General features: G+C 40.4%; 1 protein-coding gene across 3 annotated transcripts in view; it reads left to right on the top strand.

The window, feature by feature from the left end:
- pgap1 (post-GPI attachment to proteins inositol deacylase 1) overlaps window positions 1-20,954 on the top strand; it is a 109,943-nt gene that overhangs the window by 44,858 nt on the left and 44,131 nt on the right. For all 3 annotated transcript variants that reach the window (XM_067987777.1, XM_067987778.1, XM_067987776.1), the window contains one exon: window positions 20,710-20,803. In XM_067987777.1, the coding sequence (XP_067843878.1) occupies window positions 20,710-20,803 (94 nt within the window). The remainder of the gene's footprint in view (window positions 1-20,709; window positions 20,804-20,954) is intronic.

Genomic DNA, 20,954 nt, shown 5'->3' with positions numbered 1-20,954 from the left:
GAAACTTCTTTACCCAGAGAGTGGTTAGATAATCACCTCAACTACTCCACATGGAGTAGTTGAGGCGATTATCATAGATGTATTTAAGGGGAAGCAAGATAGGTACATGATGGAGAAAGGAATAGAAGGTTATGCCTATAGGGTTAGATGAAGTAAGGTGGGAGGAGGCTTGTGTGGAGCATAACACTGGCATAGACCAATTGGGCTGAATAGCCTGAATCTGTGCAGTAAATTCTATGTAGTCACCTTTTTGCTTTTATACTCTATACCCTTATCTTTCCTCCATTACCCTCAACTGTTGCATGCTCCCGACTGCATAAAGACGTAATTTTCTTCAGCTCAGCATTGGCAAAACTGAAGCCACTAGCTTGATTCCAATCAGAAACCTTCCACCTTAGCCCCATATCCCATCCCCGCCATAGCTGTTCACTCAAGTTAAACCTGATGGTATGCAACCTTGGTGTTCTGTTTGATCTTGATCTGAGCTTTAAAGCCAATACATCATTAAGACCCTGTATTTCCACTCTAATCTTGCCTTCTTTAGTCCCTGACTCGGCCCCATTACTGCTGAAACCCTCATCTACCTCTCTGAGCTCCAGCCTACACAAACTTCAACTTGAGCAGAGTTGCATCACCTATATCCTATCCCACACCAAGTCCAGCTGACTCACCATCCCTTTCCTCACCAACCACAATAGATTCCCATGCTCTGGCGCAATGATTTCAAATTCCTCATTCTGATTAATAAATCCTTCCGGAGCCTCCCTTCAACCTACCTCTAGAAGTTATATCCAGCCCCGAGCTCACATGCTTTGCTTATTTCATCCTGTTGTGCCATGCACCACCATCCTCCACTTCACCACCAGTTCCAGAGCCCTCAGCTGTGATGCCCCTGCTCTCTAGGATTCTCTTCCTAATCTTTAATCCTTTGCCACATTCTTCTCCATTTTCAAAAATCTTCTCAAAACCTGTTTCTTTTACTAGCTGTCCCATAAATCTCTTTTATATTGATATTTTAGTTCAGACTCCAGGAAACTGGCATTCATGAGCCAGTTCCTAGCATTTGCACTACTAAATCCGGTTCCCAAATCCTTATGGCAGACTTGTAGATCTCATAGTTTGGGTCGGTCAGTCTCTGAGAGAGAAGGTGAAGGGTTCAAGCCCTATACTTGGACTTGAGCACATAATCTATGGCTACTTTTGAGGGAGTGCCGTGTTGTTGGAGATGCAGTCCTTCAGATGAGAAGTTAAACCGGAGCCCTTTCCACCTGTTAAGGCGGATGTAAAAGATCCCACGGTAGTATTGGAAGAAGAGCTGGAGAGTTCTTCCGGTGTCTTGGCCAGTATTTATCTCTCAACCAACATTTGTGTCGTCAATGTTATGCAAGCAAATGTGGCAGCCAATTTAGTGTTTGTGGGACGTTGGTACACACAAATTGGTTGCCATGTTTGCCTGCATAACAATAGTGAGTACACTTCAAAAGTAGTTAATTGGCTGTGAAACAAATGGTGACATCTTGAGGATGTGAAAGGTTCTCTTTAAATGCGTCACAAAAGCGGCTTTGCTCTCCTTCTAACCCCCGCTTTGGTGTCCACTTTCCCTTTATGAAGAAAGAGCCTGGGGGGAAGGGATATTTTGCTGTATTAAATGCACTTTATAAATGACAGTTGTTGCTCTTGTAAGATATTTAAACTACTGACAGTGTTTACTTTAGTCTGTACCTGATTACAGTGAATCATTTAAAATCATAAAAATGGCTCAACAACAAACAGAAACTTTAGATGATTAACATATTGTAGGCTGGCTAGTCCGAGGTTATAGTTACTACTTAAAGTACTCACTTAAAGTTCAAATCAAGGTCACCTTGATGATAACAATGGTTGCATTTAGACTAGCTGCCAGTCTCAGACCCATAACTGCAGTATAGTTCCAGCCAGGTCTTACTCTGTTTACACTGCTCGGCTCCTAATTGACTGGAATTCCAGTTATTCTGTCTGGTTTTGAGCTCTCTGCATGTGTGTAAGCACAGGTGCACAGAGCTCCTCTCCGAACAGTTGAACTTTAAATGTTGAGGCAGCACCTGGGGGAGAATCCCCAATCTTTAAACATTTAAATTGATGTTAGGTTAGTTTAAAAATGTTCATTAGGTTAATTGGAAACCCCTCTGAGATGTTTGTATACCAGGTTTGATATTGCACTGGGCTTATACTCCATGCAGTGTAAAATCAAAGTGCGGCGAGACTACCCCTTCCAGTTAGTTTCACATTACTTCTCAGGTTAAGCCCTGACTCTGGATTTACACTGCAAAGTTAGCATTAGAATGAAGTTGAGTGATGCTAAACTTGCAGTATAACATGCCCAATGTTTCTTTTTAGCAGGATGATACGGTGTAGAAGTTGAGAATTTACCTGATCCCACAGATTTACCATGATGAGCCACACTAAGCCTTTGTAATAATGCTTGTCCGGTTAAGCAGACAAACTGTTCTGCAAAAACTTTAATGATGGACTTCTGAACTACTTTGTCCAATACCTGCAAGCAACGAGTGAAATTGTGTTACCATAGTCATTAGTTTGTTACTGATTTTCACCTCATGGTGATGCTGACTCATGCTGAGCACTGATAGTCCTCCTGTACTTCATTGAATTGACCATACTTCAAGCATGTACGCAGATAATGAATCTCAGCAGGCTATTTGACCATGGGAGCATTACAGCCAAGCCTAATCCTGTCCTCACTTTACATCCATGTACTTGTACTTTTCAGCAGGAGTCACTGAATATTGATGGTAATAGCACTCCTGTTTTTTTCTACCCTCGGGGCTGAGGCCATATATAAGAACATAAGAACATAAGAAATTGGAGCAGGAGTAGGCCAATCGGCCCCTCGAGCCTGCTCCGCCATTCAATAAGATCATGGCTGATCTGATCCCAACCACAAATCTAAAGAACACAAGAAGTCGGAGCAGGACCCGGCCACATAGCCCCTGGGCCCTCAAATGGTTCCCTGGCTGATAACTGGCACAGACTAGGAATTGACCATCTTGATCACCCAGCATAGTGCAAACAAAACAGATTTTGTGATTGAGAGAAACAAAGGAACGAGACAATGCTCCTTTCTTGTGTCGTACCATCTTCCACAACAGTTTGACATTTTCTATGAAAACAGTCAAATTTGCTTTTCAGCATTTATAAGGAAATAAATAAATGGCACTTAAACTCGATCTAGATTTTTGTTTTGAGCTTTTTAAAATAATTGAGCTTTTTAAAGGTTTCAAGGGGTATTTTATTACAACTGTGTGGCAGTGCTAATCTCAGCACCATGTAACCGGGCGTGGCGGTTTCTACTCATTATTCTGTATTTCACAGCCGATTTCGTCATAAACCCCTTACGATCCAGCTTTTGTATTGCTGTCAGCTACTAGCGCTAATATACACAAGTCTTTCCTATGAAAACATGTCTACTCTCAAGTAAACCACAGCATGAGGAAGTTATTATAATTTTCACATTACCTTTGTGCTTTCATTTGAGAAGTCTGGTTTACATTCATTATATATGGGGGATTAGAAAAGTGAGGTATGAGTCTGCATGCAAAATCAAAAGGCAATACAACTGGCTACTGGAGCTTTTACTACCTTATTTAGCAAGTTCCTTTTCCGAATCTAAGTCAACAGAGCAGCAGTTAAGCAGTACATCGATGTTGATGTACAGATAAACAATGTGGAGGGATATGTGTGTTTTAAAGCTACATTCTCCAGCATGTATCATCTCTTTTTGATAACTGTTACGTAAAACAGTGACCCATCTTTGGTTTTATAGACCAAGCAAATTAATTGTTAATTTTTTATCATAGATACTTGTTTGCTTTCTTCTGAATTCTAAATTTCCTTGCTTGCGTGTATGAAATCAAGGAATATAATTAGAGCCAGTTAACTGTCCTGTTCAGAAGGGGGTCATTTTTAACTGCATTTTTAAACGTTAAAGCACTGCATAGCAAGTGACTGTAACTTTTGAACGACAGACCTTTTGAAACTCACTGTCTTGTCCTCAAAACAGAATGCACCTTGTAGTAAGCCTCCAATTAATTTTCCTTCAGATGCTTTTATATTTGTTTTCTCGAGCAGCCAAAAGTTCATTAGGAGTTTGGCATGGTTCCTAACAGTAGTAAATACTTGGGTCAACGAGTACAAGCTGGTTGTAAATAACATGGTCTGTCAGTATAGTTGTTCTGGGTTGGTGACACACAATTGGATTGAGGAGCTGGAAACAAATGCAGATCTATGGGCAAGATGTTTTGATTGCATTTTTATTAAAACCTGAATCCTTTCCAAACTGGGCTGTTATCCAGCTGAAGTACAGTTGTACTTAATATTACTACTGCATAAAATGTAGTTAGCAACATATTAGTACATAACACCGGATAGAAGTGTTTGTTGTTTATGAAGTAAACTTGTATCCTGCGTGTTTAGTGATGCGACTTTGTAGACTTTACATGGTAGTATTGTTTTACGTTTTACTCGAGTTCTGAATTTGTAAATCACTTTTAGTCAATAGTACCATGTCAACGCTTCACAGTAAAAATCATTCCGACACACACTTGTTGGTAGTAACTTAAGATGCTTAAATTTAATCAGTTGATTTAAAGAAGAAAATGTTTGAATTACTGGATCTTAGCTCCACAATACTTTTTGAAGAGGACAAAATTGTAATATTTGATAAGAGTTTTTAGAAGAGTAAGCAACAGTGATTAGTTCCTGTTTATGTTGTGGGAGTGTCTTGGACGTTAACAGTGGCTTATCCAGATTGGCTAGTTTTCCGTTTGTAAATCTATTACGTGGGCTAATGATTTAAAAGGGTATTTGTCACCATTAGTGAACAGTGTAACCAAGAAGGCTGCAGCTAGTCCATTCTAACCTATGTGGAAATAGGTTAGTGGCTGGGATTTTGAAATGTGAAAATCCCCCCTTCCGCAGTAAATGAACGCTAATACTTTGTGGATGAGATATGAGATGGCTTTGGCTGAAGTGGCACACACATTTTCTGAAGAAAACATAAAGAAGCACACAGCGTTGTTCCAGGAACAGGACTGCAAACACAACTGGCTTATCAGAGAAAACATGATATCAAGGGAAGAATGCTGTAGGTATCTTACACCATTGAAATTGCTGGAAATAGAAAAGTGGAGACTCGCTTTAATAACAGAGAATGAAGTGGCACTGATGAGAACAAAAGTCCCAAAATACAAAATGGCAAGAGAGCTGATACCGAAGGATGCGTCAGAGTTTCATATCTATCCTCTGCATGCATGGTCAGGTGAAAGGAATCTGAGTATCACGCTTCAAAAGGACAAAAGTGCCAGTTTACATAAAGAAAACTGTAAACAATTTAAAACCTCTTTAAATGCATCCAGGTTGCCACTACAATTACGAACGGTCCCATGCTCATTCATGAGGAAGAGATATGCTGTTTCTTCATTCGTTAGCCAGACCTCAGTAGAAAGTCGCTTTTATAAAGTTGGCACTTGCAGCTCTTCCGTTCGAAAATCTTTGTGCACTCCAATAAAAAGTGGTGCATCTTTGTCTGTATTACCCGGACACACAAGAATGCATCAGTCTACTTTTCCAAAGAAAGAGCATGTAACAGAATTTCCAGAAATTCCTAAACACAAGTTTATACTTTGAACAGTGCAGTGTAAATATTTGGAAAATCAGCTTTCAAGATTCAGTGACACAGAGGAAGTTATGTTAAACAATACAGAATTACACAAACTGCAGTTTATTTTGATGTGTTTTCTTTGCTTTATTATATGATAAACTATGCATGAAGTTGAAGAAAACATTGTACATATGTGAAACAATTCTGCTGATTGCAGTTCTGCATATATGAGGGACAGATGCATCTCCGTAATCAAGGGCTTTAAACGAAGCTGGATGATGAAATTGTTTAGACTGGACAAACCTCTTTAGCAGACCCTTGCTAACAGTTTACTGGGATTTTTAATGTCTGTTGGCATACCTGGATTTAATAGTATTTTTTACCGATGCAGTTTAATATTGTGTTTTTGTGAAGTATATCAATTTTCTTTTGGTAGATTGATTTGCTCTCTGGGAATGTAGTAACCATCAGAAAGCAGAAAAATTACCACTTATACCCCACTCATTGATTTGTCAAATCTGAATTAATTAATCTGTAGAAAGCGCATTGACTTAAAACTTGACTTATGTACATTGCTGCAATAAACTGCAATATTCAAGGATTGGAGTTCCATGAGTTTTCAACATGATAGTTCACAAATATATTCGCCCCTTTTGTTTAAACCTGGATTGCATTTTGTTATCGATGACTTTTTTTTCCCCTCCTGTCCATGTTTCAAGACTCTCCCATGTATTTCTGAATTTTGCAGAAAAAGAACTTGTACAGTCCCCATCGTTTATAGCGGGCGCGTTCGTGCAAACGCAATTTACCTGCTATATGCGATGGCCGGTATAATGGGGTAGTACTGTAATATGGGTGTAAAAGTCCTCCAGATGGGGTTTGAGCAACGCCGTACACAGAAACAACCCAAACTCTCCGGATACCAAGGAGTAGATTGTCTGCTACCTGCAGTTCGAGACAGAATTAACAGTCACTTGGATGAGGGTGGATTGATTAGGGAAAGCCAACATGGATTTGTTAAAGGCAAATCGTGTTTAACTAACCTGATACAATTTTTTGATGAGGTAACAGAGAGGGTAGATGAGGGCAATGCAGTTGATGTGGTGTACATGGACTTTCAAAAGGCGTTTGATAAAGTGCCGCGTGGTAGGCTTATCAAGATTGCGGCCCATGGAATAAAGGGGCCGGTAGCAACATGAATACAGAATTGGCTAAGGGACAGGAAACAGAGAGGAGTGGTGAACGGTTGTTTTTCGGACTAGAGGGAGGAGTACAGTGGTGTTCCCCAGGGGTCAGTGCTGGGACCACTGCTTTTCTGGATGTATATTAATGACTTGGACTTGGGTGTACAGGGCACAATTTCAAAATTTGCAGATGACACAAAACTTGGAAGGATAGTAAACAGTGAGGAGGATAGCGATAGACTTCAAGAGCTTACAGACAGGCTGGTGGCATGGGCGGACACGTGGCAGATGAAACTTAATGCAGAAATATGTGAAGTGATACATTTCGGTAGGAAGAATGAGTAGAGGCAAAATAAACTAGAGGGCACAACTCTAAAAGGGGTACAGGAACAGAGAGATCTGGGGGTATATGTTTTTTTTTATTTGTTCATGGGATGTGGGCGTCGCTGGCAAGGCCAGCATTTATTGCCCATTCCTAATTGCCCGTGAGAAGGTGGTGGTGAGCTGCCTTCTTGAACCACTGCAATCCATGTGAAGGTGGCAGGGCAGGTTGAGAAAGTGGTTAAAAAAGCGTACAGGATCCTGGGCTTTATAAATAGAGGCATAGAGTACAAAAGTATGGAAGTCATGATGAACCTTTATAAAACACTGATTCGGCCACAACTGGAGTATTGTGTCCAGTTCTGGCACCACAATTCAGGAAAGATGTGAAGGCCTTAGAAAGGGTGCAGAAGAGATTTACTAGAATGATTCCAGGGATGAGGGACTCACTCTTACGTGAATAGACTGGAGAAGCTGGGGTTGTTCGTCTTGGAATAGAAATGGTTGTGAGGAGATTTGATAGAGGTATTCAAAATCATGAAGGGTCCAGACAGAGTAGATAGAGAGAAGCTGTTCCCATTGGCAGAAGGGTCAAGGACCAGAGGACATAGATTTAAGGTGATTGGCAACAGAATCAAGGGTGACAGGAGGAAAAGCTTTTTTACACAGTGAATTGTTAGGATCTGGAATGCACTGCCTGTGGGGGTGGTGGAGGCAGATTCAATCATGGCCTTCAAAAGGAAACTTTATAAGAACCTGAAAGGAAAAAATTTGCAGGGCTCCGGGAATAGGGTTGGATTGCTCTTGCATGGAGCTGGCACGGACTCGATGGGCGGAATGGCCTCCTTCCGTGCTGTAACCTTTCTGTGATTCTGAGGGTTGTAAATATGGAACGGCCGGTGACTGGGTCCGTCGGCACGATCCTATTACTGGTGTTTGGAACCATTTGTTGCTCAGTGACACCACCTCCTTTTCATCTCTGTGCTGTTGATTGTTCAGGTCACATCTCATTAACCACAGATGGGCTGCAGTAACATCCCTCTGTTAAAGGAGTGTTCTCCAGTTTCTTTAATATTGTCCTAAAGTTTAACTGGAACAAGACTAATTAAAAAAAATGTCAATGTGTGTCCGTTCAGCGGTGGAGATTCCTCAACAAAGAAACTATTGAACAAACCAGGAGACCGGTTAAATTTCAATCCTGTAATTCACAGAATCCACCTAATTTAGATCTATGTAATCTGAGTTTAATTAAAATAAAGTTCCACAATGATCAGTATGAAAAAGGAAGATAACAATTCATTAAATTGTCAGGGATCCTTAATACAGCTGTTTCTGCCCGAAATAAACAGAGCACTTTAGATGCTATATCCATCAACTTTGAAATTGACGTTAATGAAAATGGATAATGATTATTGCTTTTTGGACGATATAAGCAAAGGTCCATTTTAAGCCTGGACATTTTAAGTGGTAGGGACTGTATTTAATGAATCTATATGTAGACCCTTTAATGTGTAGGTGGAACAGTTTGGTTTTACAGCATAAAAAAACACAACATCCTAACTCTCAAAATATCTTAAGTTACACTCGCTCACCTGATGAAGGAGAAAGCCTCCAAAAGCTTGTGATTTTCAAATAAAACAGTTGGACTATAACCTGGTGTTGTAAGATTCCTTACATTTGTCAACCCCAGTCCATCACCGGCATCTCCACATCATATCTTAAGTTAATCACTGGCACAGTACAACTATATATTAGACCTAAACTTGTATAATTTGTTGATACTAATATTCACCATGTCCGGTTATTGCAGACCAGTAATCACCATAACAAACAGAATGCTTAAGCTATATTGGCAAATCAGTCGAGTACAAGTCTGAGACCATCATGCTTAGGCTGTATAATGCTCTGATTATGCCATATTTTGAGTCCTGTGTTCAGTTCTGGTTATCGAGGCACAAAGGAAACATCCACAGCCTGGAAATGGAGTGAAGAAGGGCCAACATACTGATCTCTAGTGTCAGAAGACTGAGTTGTAAGGAAAAGTTAGAAAAATACAGCCTTGATGAATGAGCAGGGTTTTTATATTAGATAGCACTGAAATTATTTTGACTTCTTCACTTGGCGAATGCTCCTTACTTTTGTATTGCTGTTGAATTAATAAGGTCTTAGTGACGCCCCAAAATAATTTTGCCTGTTTGAAGTATTCCAGTCATAAGTGAACTTAAGTCAGCACAACGTAATATTGTGTAAGGACATGAGAGATGCACTGTAACCAGCTATGAACTACTCATGAGGCTTGCCGTAACTAACTTGAGTTAAACAGTAAATCTTGCTCACAGAGATCATTTACAAGCGACTGCCGTGCTCAAAAGTAACAATATTAGCAATATTTCCCTGTAGGCTGACATAATATTGTTTGTACCACAATTTAAAATTTTGAGTGTGTTTGGGTATGTTTTTAAAAAAAATAATTTTACTGGGACTAATATGAGGCTAGTGGGCCATTTAATTCTTCACATTTCATCCGGGGAGCAACTTTTAACTTCTCTTAGGATGCGCCTGCAGCCATCTTGGACATTTTGAACTGTTAGCTCTCGACTGATTTCATGGTTTTTAAAAATACTGTAAAATAGTTGTGCCTCAGCAACTGGGGTGAATCTGCTCTCTCTCAATTTTCTCAAAAAGATCAGAGTTAGTTAAGTAGTTACAAAGGTAGATTAAATTTCTACTTCCAAGACTCGTTACCCCCATTTTATTTTGTAAAAAAATGTGGTTGAAGACTGTGATCTTTTTGTTGTTACTCACTGCTTCAAGTCTCTGCTTTAAAAATGAAAGTGGTCTGTGTGAATAACAGCATTCATTGATCTGTTGAAGTAGAGGTCAGGAACAGTGATCCCAAACCTGCCATCTTAAAGTTCAGTTCTATTTTTAAAAATATTTGATTTATGAGCTACTGTGACAGAGAATCAGGAATTTATCCTCCAACAATGAGGTTTTTTTGCAGAGGGAAAATTTATAACAGAAACATTTATGGGAACATATTTAAATTGTATATGGGCTTCAAAAAAGAAATAACCGTAAGTTTCTTTTTTTTCATGGAGCTATTAGCTTGAAGACATATGGTCTTTATTTTTTTAAGAATCGTGACAAAAATTAAGCATTTAAATATGGTTCATAGAATCATACAGCACAGAAGGAGGCCATTCAGCCCATCGGTTCTGTGCCAGCTCTTTTGAAGAGCTAGCCAATTAGTCCCACTCCCCTGCTCTTTTCTCACAGCCCTGCAAATTTCTCCTTTTCAAGTATATATCCAATTGCCTTTTGAAAGTTACTGTTGAATCTGCTTCCACCACCCTTTCAGGCAGTGAATTCCTGAAAATAACAACTAGCTGGGTAAGAAAAATTTTCCTCATGTCCCCCCTGGATTTTTTACCAATTATCTTAAATCTGCGTCCTCTGGTTACCGACCCTCCTGCCAGTGGAAACAGTTTTTCCCCATCTACGCTATCAAAGACCCTCATAATTCTGAAAACCTCCTCTTAACCTTCTCTGCTGTAAGGAGAACAACCCCAGCTTCTCCAATCCCTCCACATAACTGAAGTCCCTCACGCCTGGTACCATTCTAGTACATCTCTTCTGCAAGGCTTCTTCCCCTTTCCAAAACTATAAGATATATGCCAAACATTTTTTCATGAAAATAATGCCCCTGTAAAGGGATACGAAGTACTTGGAATGGTCATGTACACCCCAGTTGTGTACCAAATGCATGTGTATAATGTAACAGGTAGGAAGTGAAACTATGAGAGAGCACTGTCATGGAGATAAATATGGAGGCGAGACGTTGGAGGAAGAAGGAATCGGTGATGATGAGAGAATAGGTAGATCAAAGAATGAATGAGGAGGGATAATGAGATGCCTACATATAGGATGTCATCTGTGCCATTGATCAGGGCAGTCTCAGTGCTGTGGGCAGGGTAGAGATCTGATTGCAGGATCTCGATTGAGGAAAGTTGGAGACACTTAATAGTTGGAGAAAGTGGAGAGTTTGAGAATAGCATTTTTGAGGTGAGGGATGGTGATGGTGGTTTTGAAGGAAATGAGGACTGCTGGAGGATAGAGACAGACTATGATGTTGACTAAGTTGATTGGTCATTTGTTGAAGTGGGAAGGGGTTGAAGTAGCAAGTGATGGGCTTCACGGACAAGATGTGCTTAGTGAGGGATGCAGGAGTGATAAAGAGAAAGCTACCAAGTGTGGGAGTGAGGACTTAATTGGGCAGAGGGGAGACTAGGAGGTGAAGAATGGCAGAGGTCAAATGAGATAGAGGCAGCAGAGAGAATGGTCTAGATTTTGGACACAAAGTTCATGAGCCATTATTTGATCTATGAAGTAAGGTTAGAGAGTGCAGTGGAGGGAGGATAGAGGGGGCAGTTAGAAGTGGTGCAGAGTTCGAAATTGTTTCTGCTCTCTGGAATGCTCTTCATGTAGCAACAGGATTTGGCCATAAAAAAGTAAACTACAGTGAAGCTTGAGGTGGTTGAGCCACATATCGGTGATGACCTGTCGCTCATCTCCAAGCTAATGGTCCATGGATTTGAGGCTATAGAAGTGGCTGTTGTATCAGGGAATGGTGGGAGTGGGAAGATAGTTTGAGATAATGGGAATGAGGGCACTGAAGGAGGAGGCAGGACAATTGTGGAGGTGATCCAGTGAGAAATTGATTACTGGTCATGAACTGGAGTTGAAGGAACTAATTGTAACTGTTAAACTAGGCAATCTGCAAAAGATTTTCTCCTCACCACCCCCACCCCCCCACTTTTCTCCCATTTTCTCTCTGCCTCATGAAAATCCATACTTCATGTGTGAGCCAAGATGGTGAGCATTTTCGACTCATCAGAACTAGGTTTGAACCTTCCAGCAGCTTCAATCAGCAAATAGCAATGAAGAGGTGGCAGCCTTGGCTCAGTGGTAGCACTGTGAGGTAGAAAGTTGTGGATTCAAGCTCCACTCCTGGGTCTTGAGCACATCATCTAGGCTGACACTTCCGTCCAGTACTGAGGGAGTGCTGCATTGGTGGAGGTGCCAACTTTCGGACAATACGTTAAGTTGAGGCCCTTTCTGCTATCTCTGGTGGACGTAAAGGATGGAACCTGGGACCTTTCCAGTCTGTATGGCTTAATAACATACCGCATGGTGCATTTATTTGCCAAGCTGTCAAGGGAGTAGATTTTTTTTTGCTGGAACATTTTCGATTAACTTGTTAATAAGATGAAATGAAATTGCATCAGTGCACTGGTGGTGAAGGGGGTGAATATTGAGTCTCTTGGCAGGGACATTGATCAAGCAGACTGTTCTGACCTGCATGGTGTCGAGCTACATGAGTGCTATTGTGATTGCATCCATTTAGGTCATACTCCTGAGCTGAGCCTTGTAGATGATGGGGAGGTTTTGAGGGGCCAGGAGATGAGCCACCGATTAGAGTACCAGCTTCTGTCCTGCTCTTGTAGTCATAGTGTTAAAATGGTTGGTCCAGTTAAACTTGACCCACTCCCCACATGAGGTTGATGGAGGAAGACGGCGCTCGGCGATGGTGGTTGGGGGAGGTGATTGGGCTTTTTCTTCTTCTCTCTACAGTCCTTAAACATGTCTTGACTTCCCAAGTAGATGTCCACTTATCCTACAGGCTAAGCTTCAAACACAATACCCTATTCATCCTTCTTCTGCCTTTGAAAAAACGCATGTCTCCGCTCCTATCATATATAGCCAAAACCCTTATCCATCTCTAGACTTATATTTTTCCAATGCCCTCTCTGCCTGCCTTCTGACCTCCACGCTCAACAGACTTTGCCACCTTGCACCCTCGACTACGCATTATTTTTTTTTTTATTCGTTCACGGGATGTGGGCGTCGCTGGCGAGGCCACCATTTATTGCCCATCCCTAATTAGCCTCATCGTCACTGATCTGCATTGGCTGCCTGTCCTCAAATGCTTTGAATGTAAAATCCTTGTTCTCATCTACAAACCCCTCTACAGCCTTGCCTCACCATATCTCTATAACCTTCTCCAGCCTTAAGTGCCCCGAGTCCGCTGCCTCTGGCCTTTTGTGCAGAGCCTTTAATTGTCACCCCTACTCTGAAAATTCCACCTCTATACTTCACTCTCCACCTATAAAAGTCTCCTTGATTCCCAAGCTTTTGGTCACCGTTATTAACTTCCCTCTAAGGTTCGGCATCCATCCCTCCCTTCCTTTCTTCCTCTGAAGAACCCTGGGAAGTTTTTCTATATTAAAGGTGCTCCATAAATACAAGTTGTTGTTCACTGTGAAACCAAGTTACTAACTTTTTTTTGCAAACCCGGATGGTAGAAGGTTTTCTGAACATTAGTAAAGACTGTTTATTAAGTTTTTGCTGAAAAGTCTGTTGATCCATAAAAGAGACTAACTTGTGCAGTAATATCCTTTGATATTCCATACCAGGTGGTGATTCTGGACGTATTCAGCCACGTAATGTACTGCATTTACTGAAGTGTATAAAACTGCTGTTGCTCAGCACAGTAAAAGAAATCACAAATTTACTCAGGAGCTTGACGTCTCCATTTTTCTGGTTGCCGGTCATCAGCTCCTTTTGGACATACCTCCCATATGCTGAACCAGAGATCATATGATAAAATTTGACAGCAGCTCAGCTGAAAGGTTAACATGTTCTTCCAGGCAAAAGACTCAATTGTAAATGCCAAGCACTTGTTGGATACCTTGACGTGGATCATGTTTCCAGGAGTAGCTGAGGGGACACAATTCCCTGCACACTCAGTTTGCAAGTAGAGTTGGGGAATGATTTACCATGATATTACAGGCAACCAGCATATTCATGGCACGGCAGTGTTTTTTCTAGATAGGTTGTCAGTGTCATGTATTGACCCATGAAACCATATATCAAGACATGCTGTCGAAAATTTATTGCCTGATGTCAACCGCTGTACCATAAATCCTTGCTTGTACCCCAAAATAACTTGAATCAGGTTAATACTGATGTAGCCTGTAAAGGTATTCTCGGGGGTTTGTGGGGTCATCTGTCTTTGTCAAATTATTTCTGTTGCTCTATACTAAATAAGTAATCCTCGCACTGCTTTCCTTTAGCTAGCTGGAATTTAGGACCAGGACCCCGAGGAGTGTATCAATATTTGCAGGGGCTCCCCATACAGAAAAGTTTGAAGACCACTGATGGAAGATGTCTGGCAGCATTCGACTCAATTGGGCTCATAACAGAGGTCCTAATACGCTTGAAAAATGGACATGGTGCACAGGAAAATTGGGTGCTAATCTTTACCTCCATTCTGCACCTGAATAGCACTGCCCCAGAATTTCCTGCCTGGTGGCTCCGGTGGTTGCACCTTACTGTGCCTGAAGAAGGCGCAGTGATGGTAAATTTTATGTAAATAAATGTTGAAGCCTTCAGCACACACGCTGCTCTAACACCAGGTATAGTTCAGGGGTAGAGTGCTCATAGAAAATCCTGGTGTTACTGCTATTTAGGCATTATCTAACTGGCTAGGATTGTCAAGAAAGGTCTTATTTTTGGCCTCTTAAATAAAAAAATGTTTTTCCTACTTCAGAAGTTGTTGCAGAATGCGCAGCTTTTTTTTTCAGTCATAGATGGAGGCTGTGTTTGATACTGTGGCTGCCTCTTTTTGTGAGATGGTTTATTTAAAAGCAGATGAGGGGTGATGACCACAATTATTTATTATATGTCAAATGGTAACATAATGATAAAACACCCAAATTGTTAACAGCTCTCAGTGAACTTGGATTTTTGTATGGGATTAACAGAAAGATGGGGTTCTGTTCAATATGTATTCAAGAGAAGAAATTGCTGGAATACCGCAGACCTATTGCAGGAAACACAGTTGCTGCTACTTTTGTCAAAGGCACTTTTTAGCGGCAAACAGTATTCTGGGGCCTCTGAATTGTTTCTTTCGAGATGATTTCTACTTTACCTATCATAGGAGATTCAATGAAAGTCCAAGTGATTGAAGTTCATATGATTGTTGCTCCATACCCCTTTAATCAGCCTCAGTTAAGGGTCGATAGGATGTCAACACCAACACATGCATTTGAAGTCTGGGCTGATTATACTGATGAGGGCCAGCTGGAGATCCTGATGCCAATCCCCTGCTCTTGGCGTAACACATTTTCTGGTACACTGCACTCATGCCGCCCCCCTGCATCTCCCACTTAGAAAAATCTTCCCTTACACCTCCTGGTAACTTGGGCCGAAAAGTGTTACTCTGAGATGGGGTTGTAGAGTTTGAAGATCTGCGACATGTCTGACCTTTGCTGTCATGAACATTAAGAGCCATATTTTAATATTAATAACAGTGGAAAGGAGTACTTACTTTTCTATTCGTAGATCATAAAGTTAAAGCATAGCAACAGAATCCTAATTCATGAACATAGAAATAGGAGTAGGCCATTCAGCCTTTCGTGCCTGTTCCGCCATTCACTTAGATCATGGCTCATCTGCACCTCAACTCCATTTACCTGCTTTTGATCCATATCCCTTGATAACCTTACCTAACAAAAATCTTATTGATCTCAGACTTGAAAATTTTAATTGACCCAGCATTCACAGCCTTTTGGGAGAACAAGTTACAGATTTCCACTACCCTTTGTGTGAAAAAGTGCTTCCTGATTTAACTCCTAAACAGCTTAGCTCTAATTTTAAGAAGATGACTTCTTGACTTCCTTTTAAGTGGTTAATAGTGTTCTGCAAAATCAACTGGATACTGTTTCCATATAAATGTTTCACATACATCAGCAAGTGTTGTTTGCAGTGAAATTGTGGAAACTTTGCCTACACCCATTTTAACAAAGATATAGGCACCTTATAAATAGGGCATATGTTGACCCAGCTGAATTGTTCTCCCCCCTCAACAACAACATACATACATACATACATTTATATGGTGCCTTTAATGTAGTACTTCCCCTAAAAAAAATAAACCCAAAAGAACTAGACCATGTAGTTTCTTCACTTTCTTTTGTTGGGGGAGGGGATGTGGAAGAGTTGATATTTTCATAATTATGCCATCCAGTTTCGGGTTTATTTCTTTTCCAGAATTAGGATCAAAAGATCTGGTACAATCAGCAGTGAGCAAATGAGTGATTTTTCAGGTTAAAAATGTAAAAAAAAAACACAAAATGTAATCAGATAACTTGGAGTTTAGTTAGTGTTGCAGTGGGTGATGAACTAAATCGAAGAACAGAATCTATTTTTGTAAAAGGAAGGGTCATGCCACATTCTATATAATGAGTTACCTTCTCGATCGTAGCGAAGGATGGGGTTGGAGTCTTTCGTTCTTACCAATTTGTTTGGCTTGTAAATGATGCTTGTATTTTAGGGTTTTTCCTTCATTTGATCCGAATTTTGCAATGTGGTGGGGGCTTTAATTATTGGGTTTCATTGGATTGAACCCAAAAATCAGAAGGCTTGGTTGTTTTGGCTAAGTGAGTAGTCAGGATGCAACTAAAGCTTTTGGGCTGCTTAAAACCAGGGAAAAATAATGGACCGTGACTTGCTCCGACCAGCGTGGCAAGGCTGTCCGCACATCCTGTGGATAAAAAGTACGAATATACTCAATGCGTGGGCCACGACATCCATTTGCTTAATTTTGAAATCCTCTCCAGTAGTGAGCTCCGAGATCAGCGCAGGCCATGTGTGCATACAAAGACTGTGAGAATGGAAGCCCTGCCCACAAGCAGGCAAGTAATAGTCATTCGTTTAAAGTGACATTTCCTATGTTAATCTAAATAAAAATTTAACATAACATACCTTATAAAAAGACAAGGAAATGATTTACAATGTACTGAAACATACAGAAATTAAGTTAATTTTTTTTAATAATTAAAAAATATTAAAATGGGAATAATTAGACAGTCCACATTGTTAAAATTTAATTTTTTGTTGTTTTGAAGTCGTTATAAGTCTCCGTGCTTTTAAAAAGTAGTTTAGGGCTAGTATTTTCATGCATACCTTCTCGTGGCGTAAGTATCTGCGTTCCAACTAGGCAGATGGATAAGTTTACTGATGTTTGTTGATTGTAGTGTAGGTGGCCCTTTAATTCGGAACTGTCAAAATGCCAGCGAACCAATCGGAGCACGTTTGCGATTTCGGGGTTTTACTGCGCACTCGCGAACTTGCTCCGATGGATTCGACAGTGGTTGAAGAGGAAGCCGTTAAGGAATGGCGTCCATAATGAGTACGTTCTGCCCCCGTTGTTGATTGAAATCCAGAAAGATAAAGTTAAACACTTGACAGTTTAGAACTTTCTGTGCCTAAAGTTGCATTTCAAATTATTGGAACCAACTTCATATTTTGACTGTAAACAGATCAAAGTGTTGATAAACCTTATGCAGCATTTGTCTTGAATGGTTCAACTATTCATAATAATAGATCATTTGTATGTTTGTGGGCAAGGGTTTGGCAGATTTTGAATATGTGTACATAAATCACAGCATATTTCTTCAGCCACCATGGTAGTGTATTCAAAACATGGTCATGTTTTCAAAACATGGTCATATAATTTCAAAGAAAGCACTAGTTTAATTATCGTCACATTTACTATTGTCTCCTTCATGAATTTGTTAAAATGAGATTTCTTTTGCAATTCTCAATTTCCACTTGTTTCCCTTCACAAACTATAGGTAATGTTTGAAATTAGCAACCACTTTGAGGAAAGATTTTGAGAACATATTACAACATCACCTCTTTTTAAAAAAAACCCCGTTGTCCCTCACCAAGCCCCAGCCAGTTTCTCCCTGAGATACTCTCCCTTAGTTTCCTCATCAATTTCAATCTCCATCTCCATCTCAATTCTCCTTGCCCTCTTTCGTACAAATTTACTGCTCTACCTGTCGTCCCTGAACCTCTCCCACCAGAGAAACTCTCTTAACCATATTCACAACCCCTCCCGAGACTCTTGGCCTCTCTACTGCTGCGGTCTCGATCACCGACAAGGTCGTCTTTGACTGTTTCCTTGAATCATATATCACCCACATCCCCCTACCCTCTTTCAACCTCACTTACTTCTGAATCCACCCATGGAAAAAAATTAACAGAAAATTATTTAATGATGCATACACTTCAGCCTGTATGGTTCAGCTTCATTCATTTATAGCAACACTGTTCTGCCTTCAGCTAGTTGGGTTGTTGATCAACACATTGGCAGAGTTTATGAACTCTACCTTGATAGGAACCACAGTAAATATATTGCTCTAATACAAGCTTCTGAAACTATGCTCACAGATAAATAGTCCAAGCATTGTAGTTCTTAGGCAAAAACTGTAAGACGTTCTGGGCAAGGGGACGGTATTACATTTGTGAACATTACAGGCTGATATTTGATGCAGAGCTGCCCATTATGTAGTGTATTCACATACACTAGCAAACTGCAGCTCCAGGGGGCCTATGGCATTGTGAGCATAGTGGTTAGACACATTTTCTTTTTTAGATCTGCCTGATTAAGACCTTGGCATTGATCTCAATAGTCACTGTAAGCTCATTGAACTACTGTTTGATGCTGTTCATCTGTTCAGGGAGTAGGAACAGAACGTCTCTGGTAAAAAGAAACTTAACAGGCCGCAGGAACTTTGTGTAGTTTGACCCTTAACACCTGCACTCCGAGAAAGGAAGATTTATTTGGGGAAATCCACAATCTGAGATTTCATGGCTGCAGATGTGCCTTTGTCCATAAGCTGTAAACTGTAATATCCTTGTATGGGAGGGGAAGCGGAAAGAGGTTTTAGGTAGAGATTTCTGAGTTTGCACTATGTCACGGTGACATCTGGCAGAAGGCCCATCAGTATAAAGCTTTGCATCACTGCAGGTCCAATAAAATACTCTTTACTGGGTTTGTAAACAAATAAGCAGAGGACATAGATCATTCCCAAAATTATAAAATAGGCTCTGGTTATGCACGAGTGCTACCTCTCCTCTAACATTCTATTGATATTCTGTTGACTTTGTTAACAGTGCCCAGAAGTAAGCAAGTATCATCAAGCAAAACATTTTTCCATTCTTCAGTTATTCTCATAAAGTACTGGAGATCCTCATCCCAACCTTGATTTAAGAAACTGAAGTGCCTCAAGAAGTGTCATCCGTGGCTTGGTGGTCAGAAGGTCCAAGTCCCACTCCAGAGACTTTATCACAAAATCTAGGCTGCCACTCCAGTGCAGTACTGAAGGAGTGCTGCACTGTCGGAGGTGCCGTCCTTCAGGTGAGACGTTAAACCAAGACGTCCACCCTCTCAGGTGGATGTAAAAGATCCTATGGCACTACTTTGAAGAAGAGCAGGGGAGTTCTCCTAGATGTAATGGCCAATATTTATCCCTCAACCAACAATACTAAAAACAGATTATATGGTCATTACCTCATTGCTGTTTGTGGGACCTTGTCATGCGCAAATTGGCTGCTGCATTTCCTACATTACAACAGTGACTATACTTCAGTAGTACTTCATTGGCTGTGAAGCGCTTTGGGACGTCCTGAGGTTATGAAAAGCGCTATATAAATGCAAGTCTTTTTCTTTTCCTTTACCTATGGTTTTCCCATCAGAAGTTGCTGTTTTCTTCTTTTGTGCTTGCTGCCATTGCCATTGCTTTTACTGGTAAATTTTCAGGTAGGTAAAAGCTTCAAGATCGTGCTTCACACCAACTTCACAATATTATTTTAGCAGTTTTATTGGTTGCTTCCTGCTATTTACCAGTTCAGGCTTTTAAATAAAAAGCATGATTTCATTGCTCAGTTTTCTGCTGCTTACTCATTCCTCATTAGGTCTTACTGACAATCAAAGTGCTTTTAATTCAATCAGATTTAGTCAACCTTTTGGTTATTGACTGAAGATAAGTCTTTAGTAATTGGCTAATTAAAATAATATTTGCCCTTTGACCCTATGGTGCCCTGACGAATGCATATTAGATGCTGCATTTTTAAATAGATAGATGGGCTGTCTAATTTTGGATACATTTTGCGATGCAGTAATGTGGCTAAATCTAACATTGTCATGAGCTCTGTTATGTTACATCATTGAAAGAAATTTACTTTTTTCCTGGGAACAAATGATTTTACTAAAGTTAGAATCATCAGCCAAGTATATGTCCTACTGCTATGAACATTGTTTTAATGTTAAAGCAATGTTTAGTTTTGATCAGCTCCTTTCTTGAGGCTTATTTGGGGAATGTCAGTTTGTTGAGATGACCAGTTTGAGAGCGAACTAAACCCTGTCCCACATTTTGATAGGTAGATTAGGTAGCGACCCCTGCTGGGCTTCAAATCATGACAACCAGGTTGCCAAACAAGTGTCTTATCAGCAATGTTCCATTTATCTGAAGCTGTGGCTATTTAACCATTTGATAAAGTTATATAAAGGAGCCAGCAGAACAAATTCTGTGTGTGTTCATGCTGTACTTATTAAATGTATCGCTGTGGCTTTTGTGTCCAAGTATAATCTTGACTAAACTTACTAAGTGAATTGTTGCAATTTTTTTATTCCAGCTGATCAGATTCCATGGTGTATACCTGCCTATGTATGTTGTTGCAAACATTCTATTAACATTTGGAAGACAATTAATCCATCTTTATTCTGAAGGTAACAAACAAATAAATGCATACACTGCTTTTTCGACTAGTCAATTTATATGTAAAGAAAGTAGTCACTGGATGCTCCGCACAATACAACATAGCAGCAATGTGCTGCAGCACAGGGGACAAGAAACTGGTTCAGCCCACCACCCTGCTCA

The sequence above is a fragment of the Heptranchias perlo genome, chromosome 7 (genome assembly GCF_035084215.1).
Source record: "Heptranchias perlo isolate sHepPer1 chromosome 7, sHepPer1.hap1, whole genome shotgun sequence".
Lineage (NCBI taxonomy): Eukaryota > Metazoa > Chordata > Chondrichthyes > Hexanchiformes > Hexanchidae > Heptranchias > Heptranchias perlo.
The sequence above is the reverse complement of the archived record's forward strand: the minus strand, read 5'-3'. Positions and strand labels throughout refer to the sequence as shown.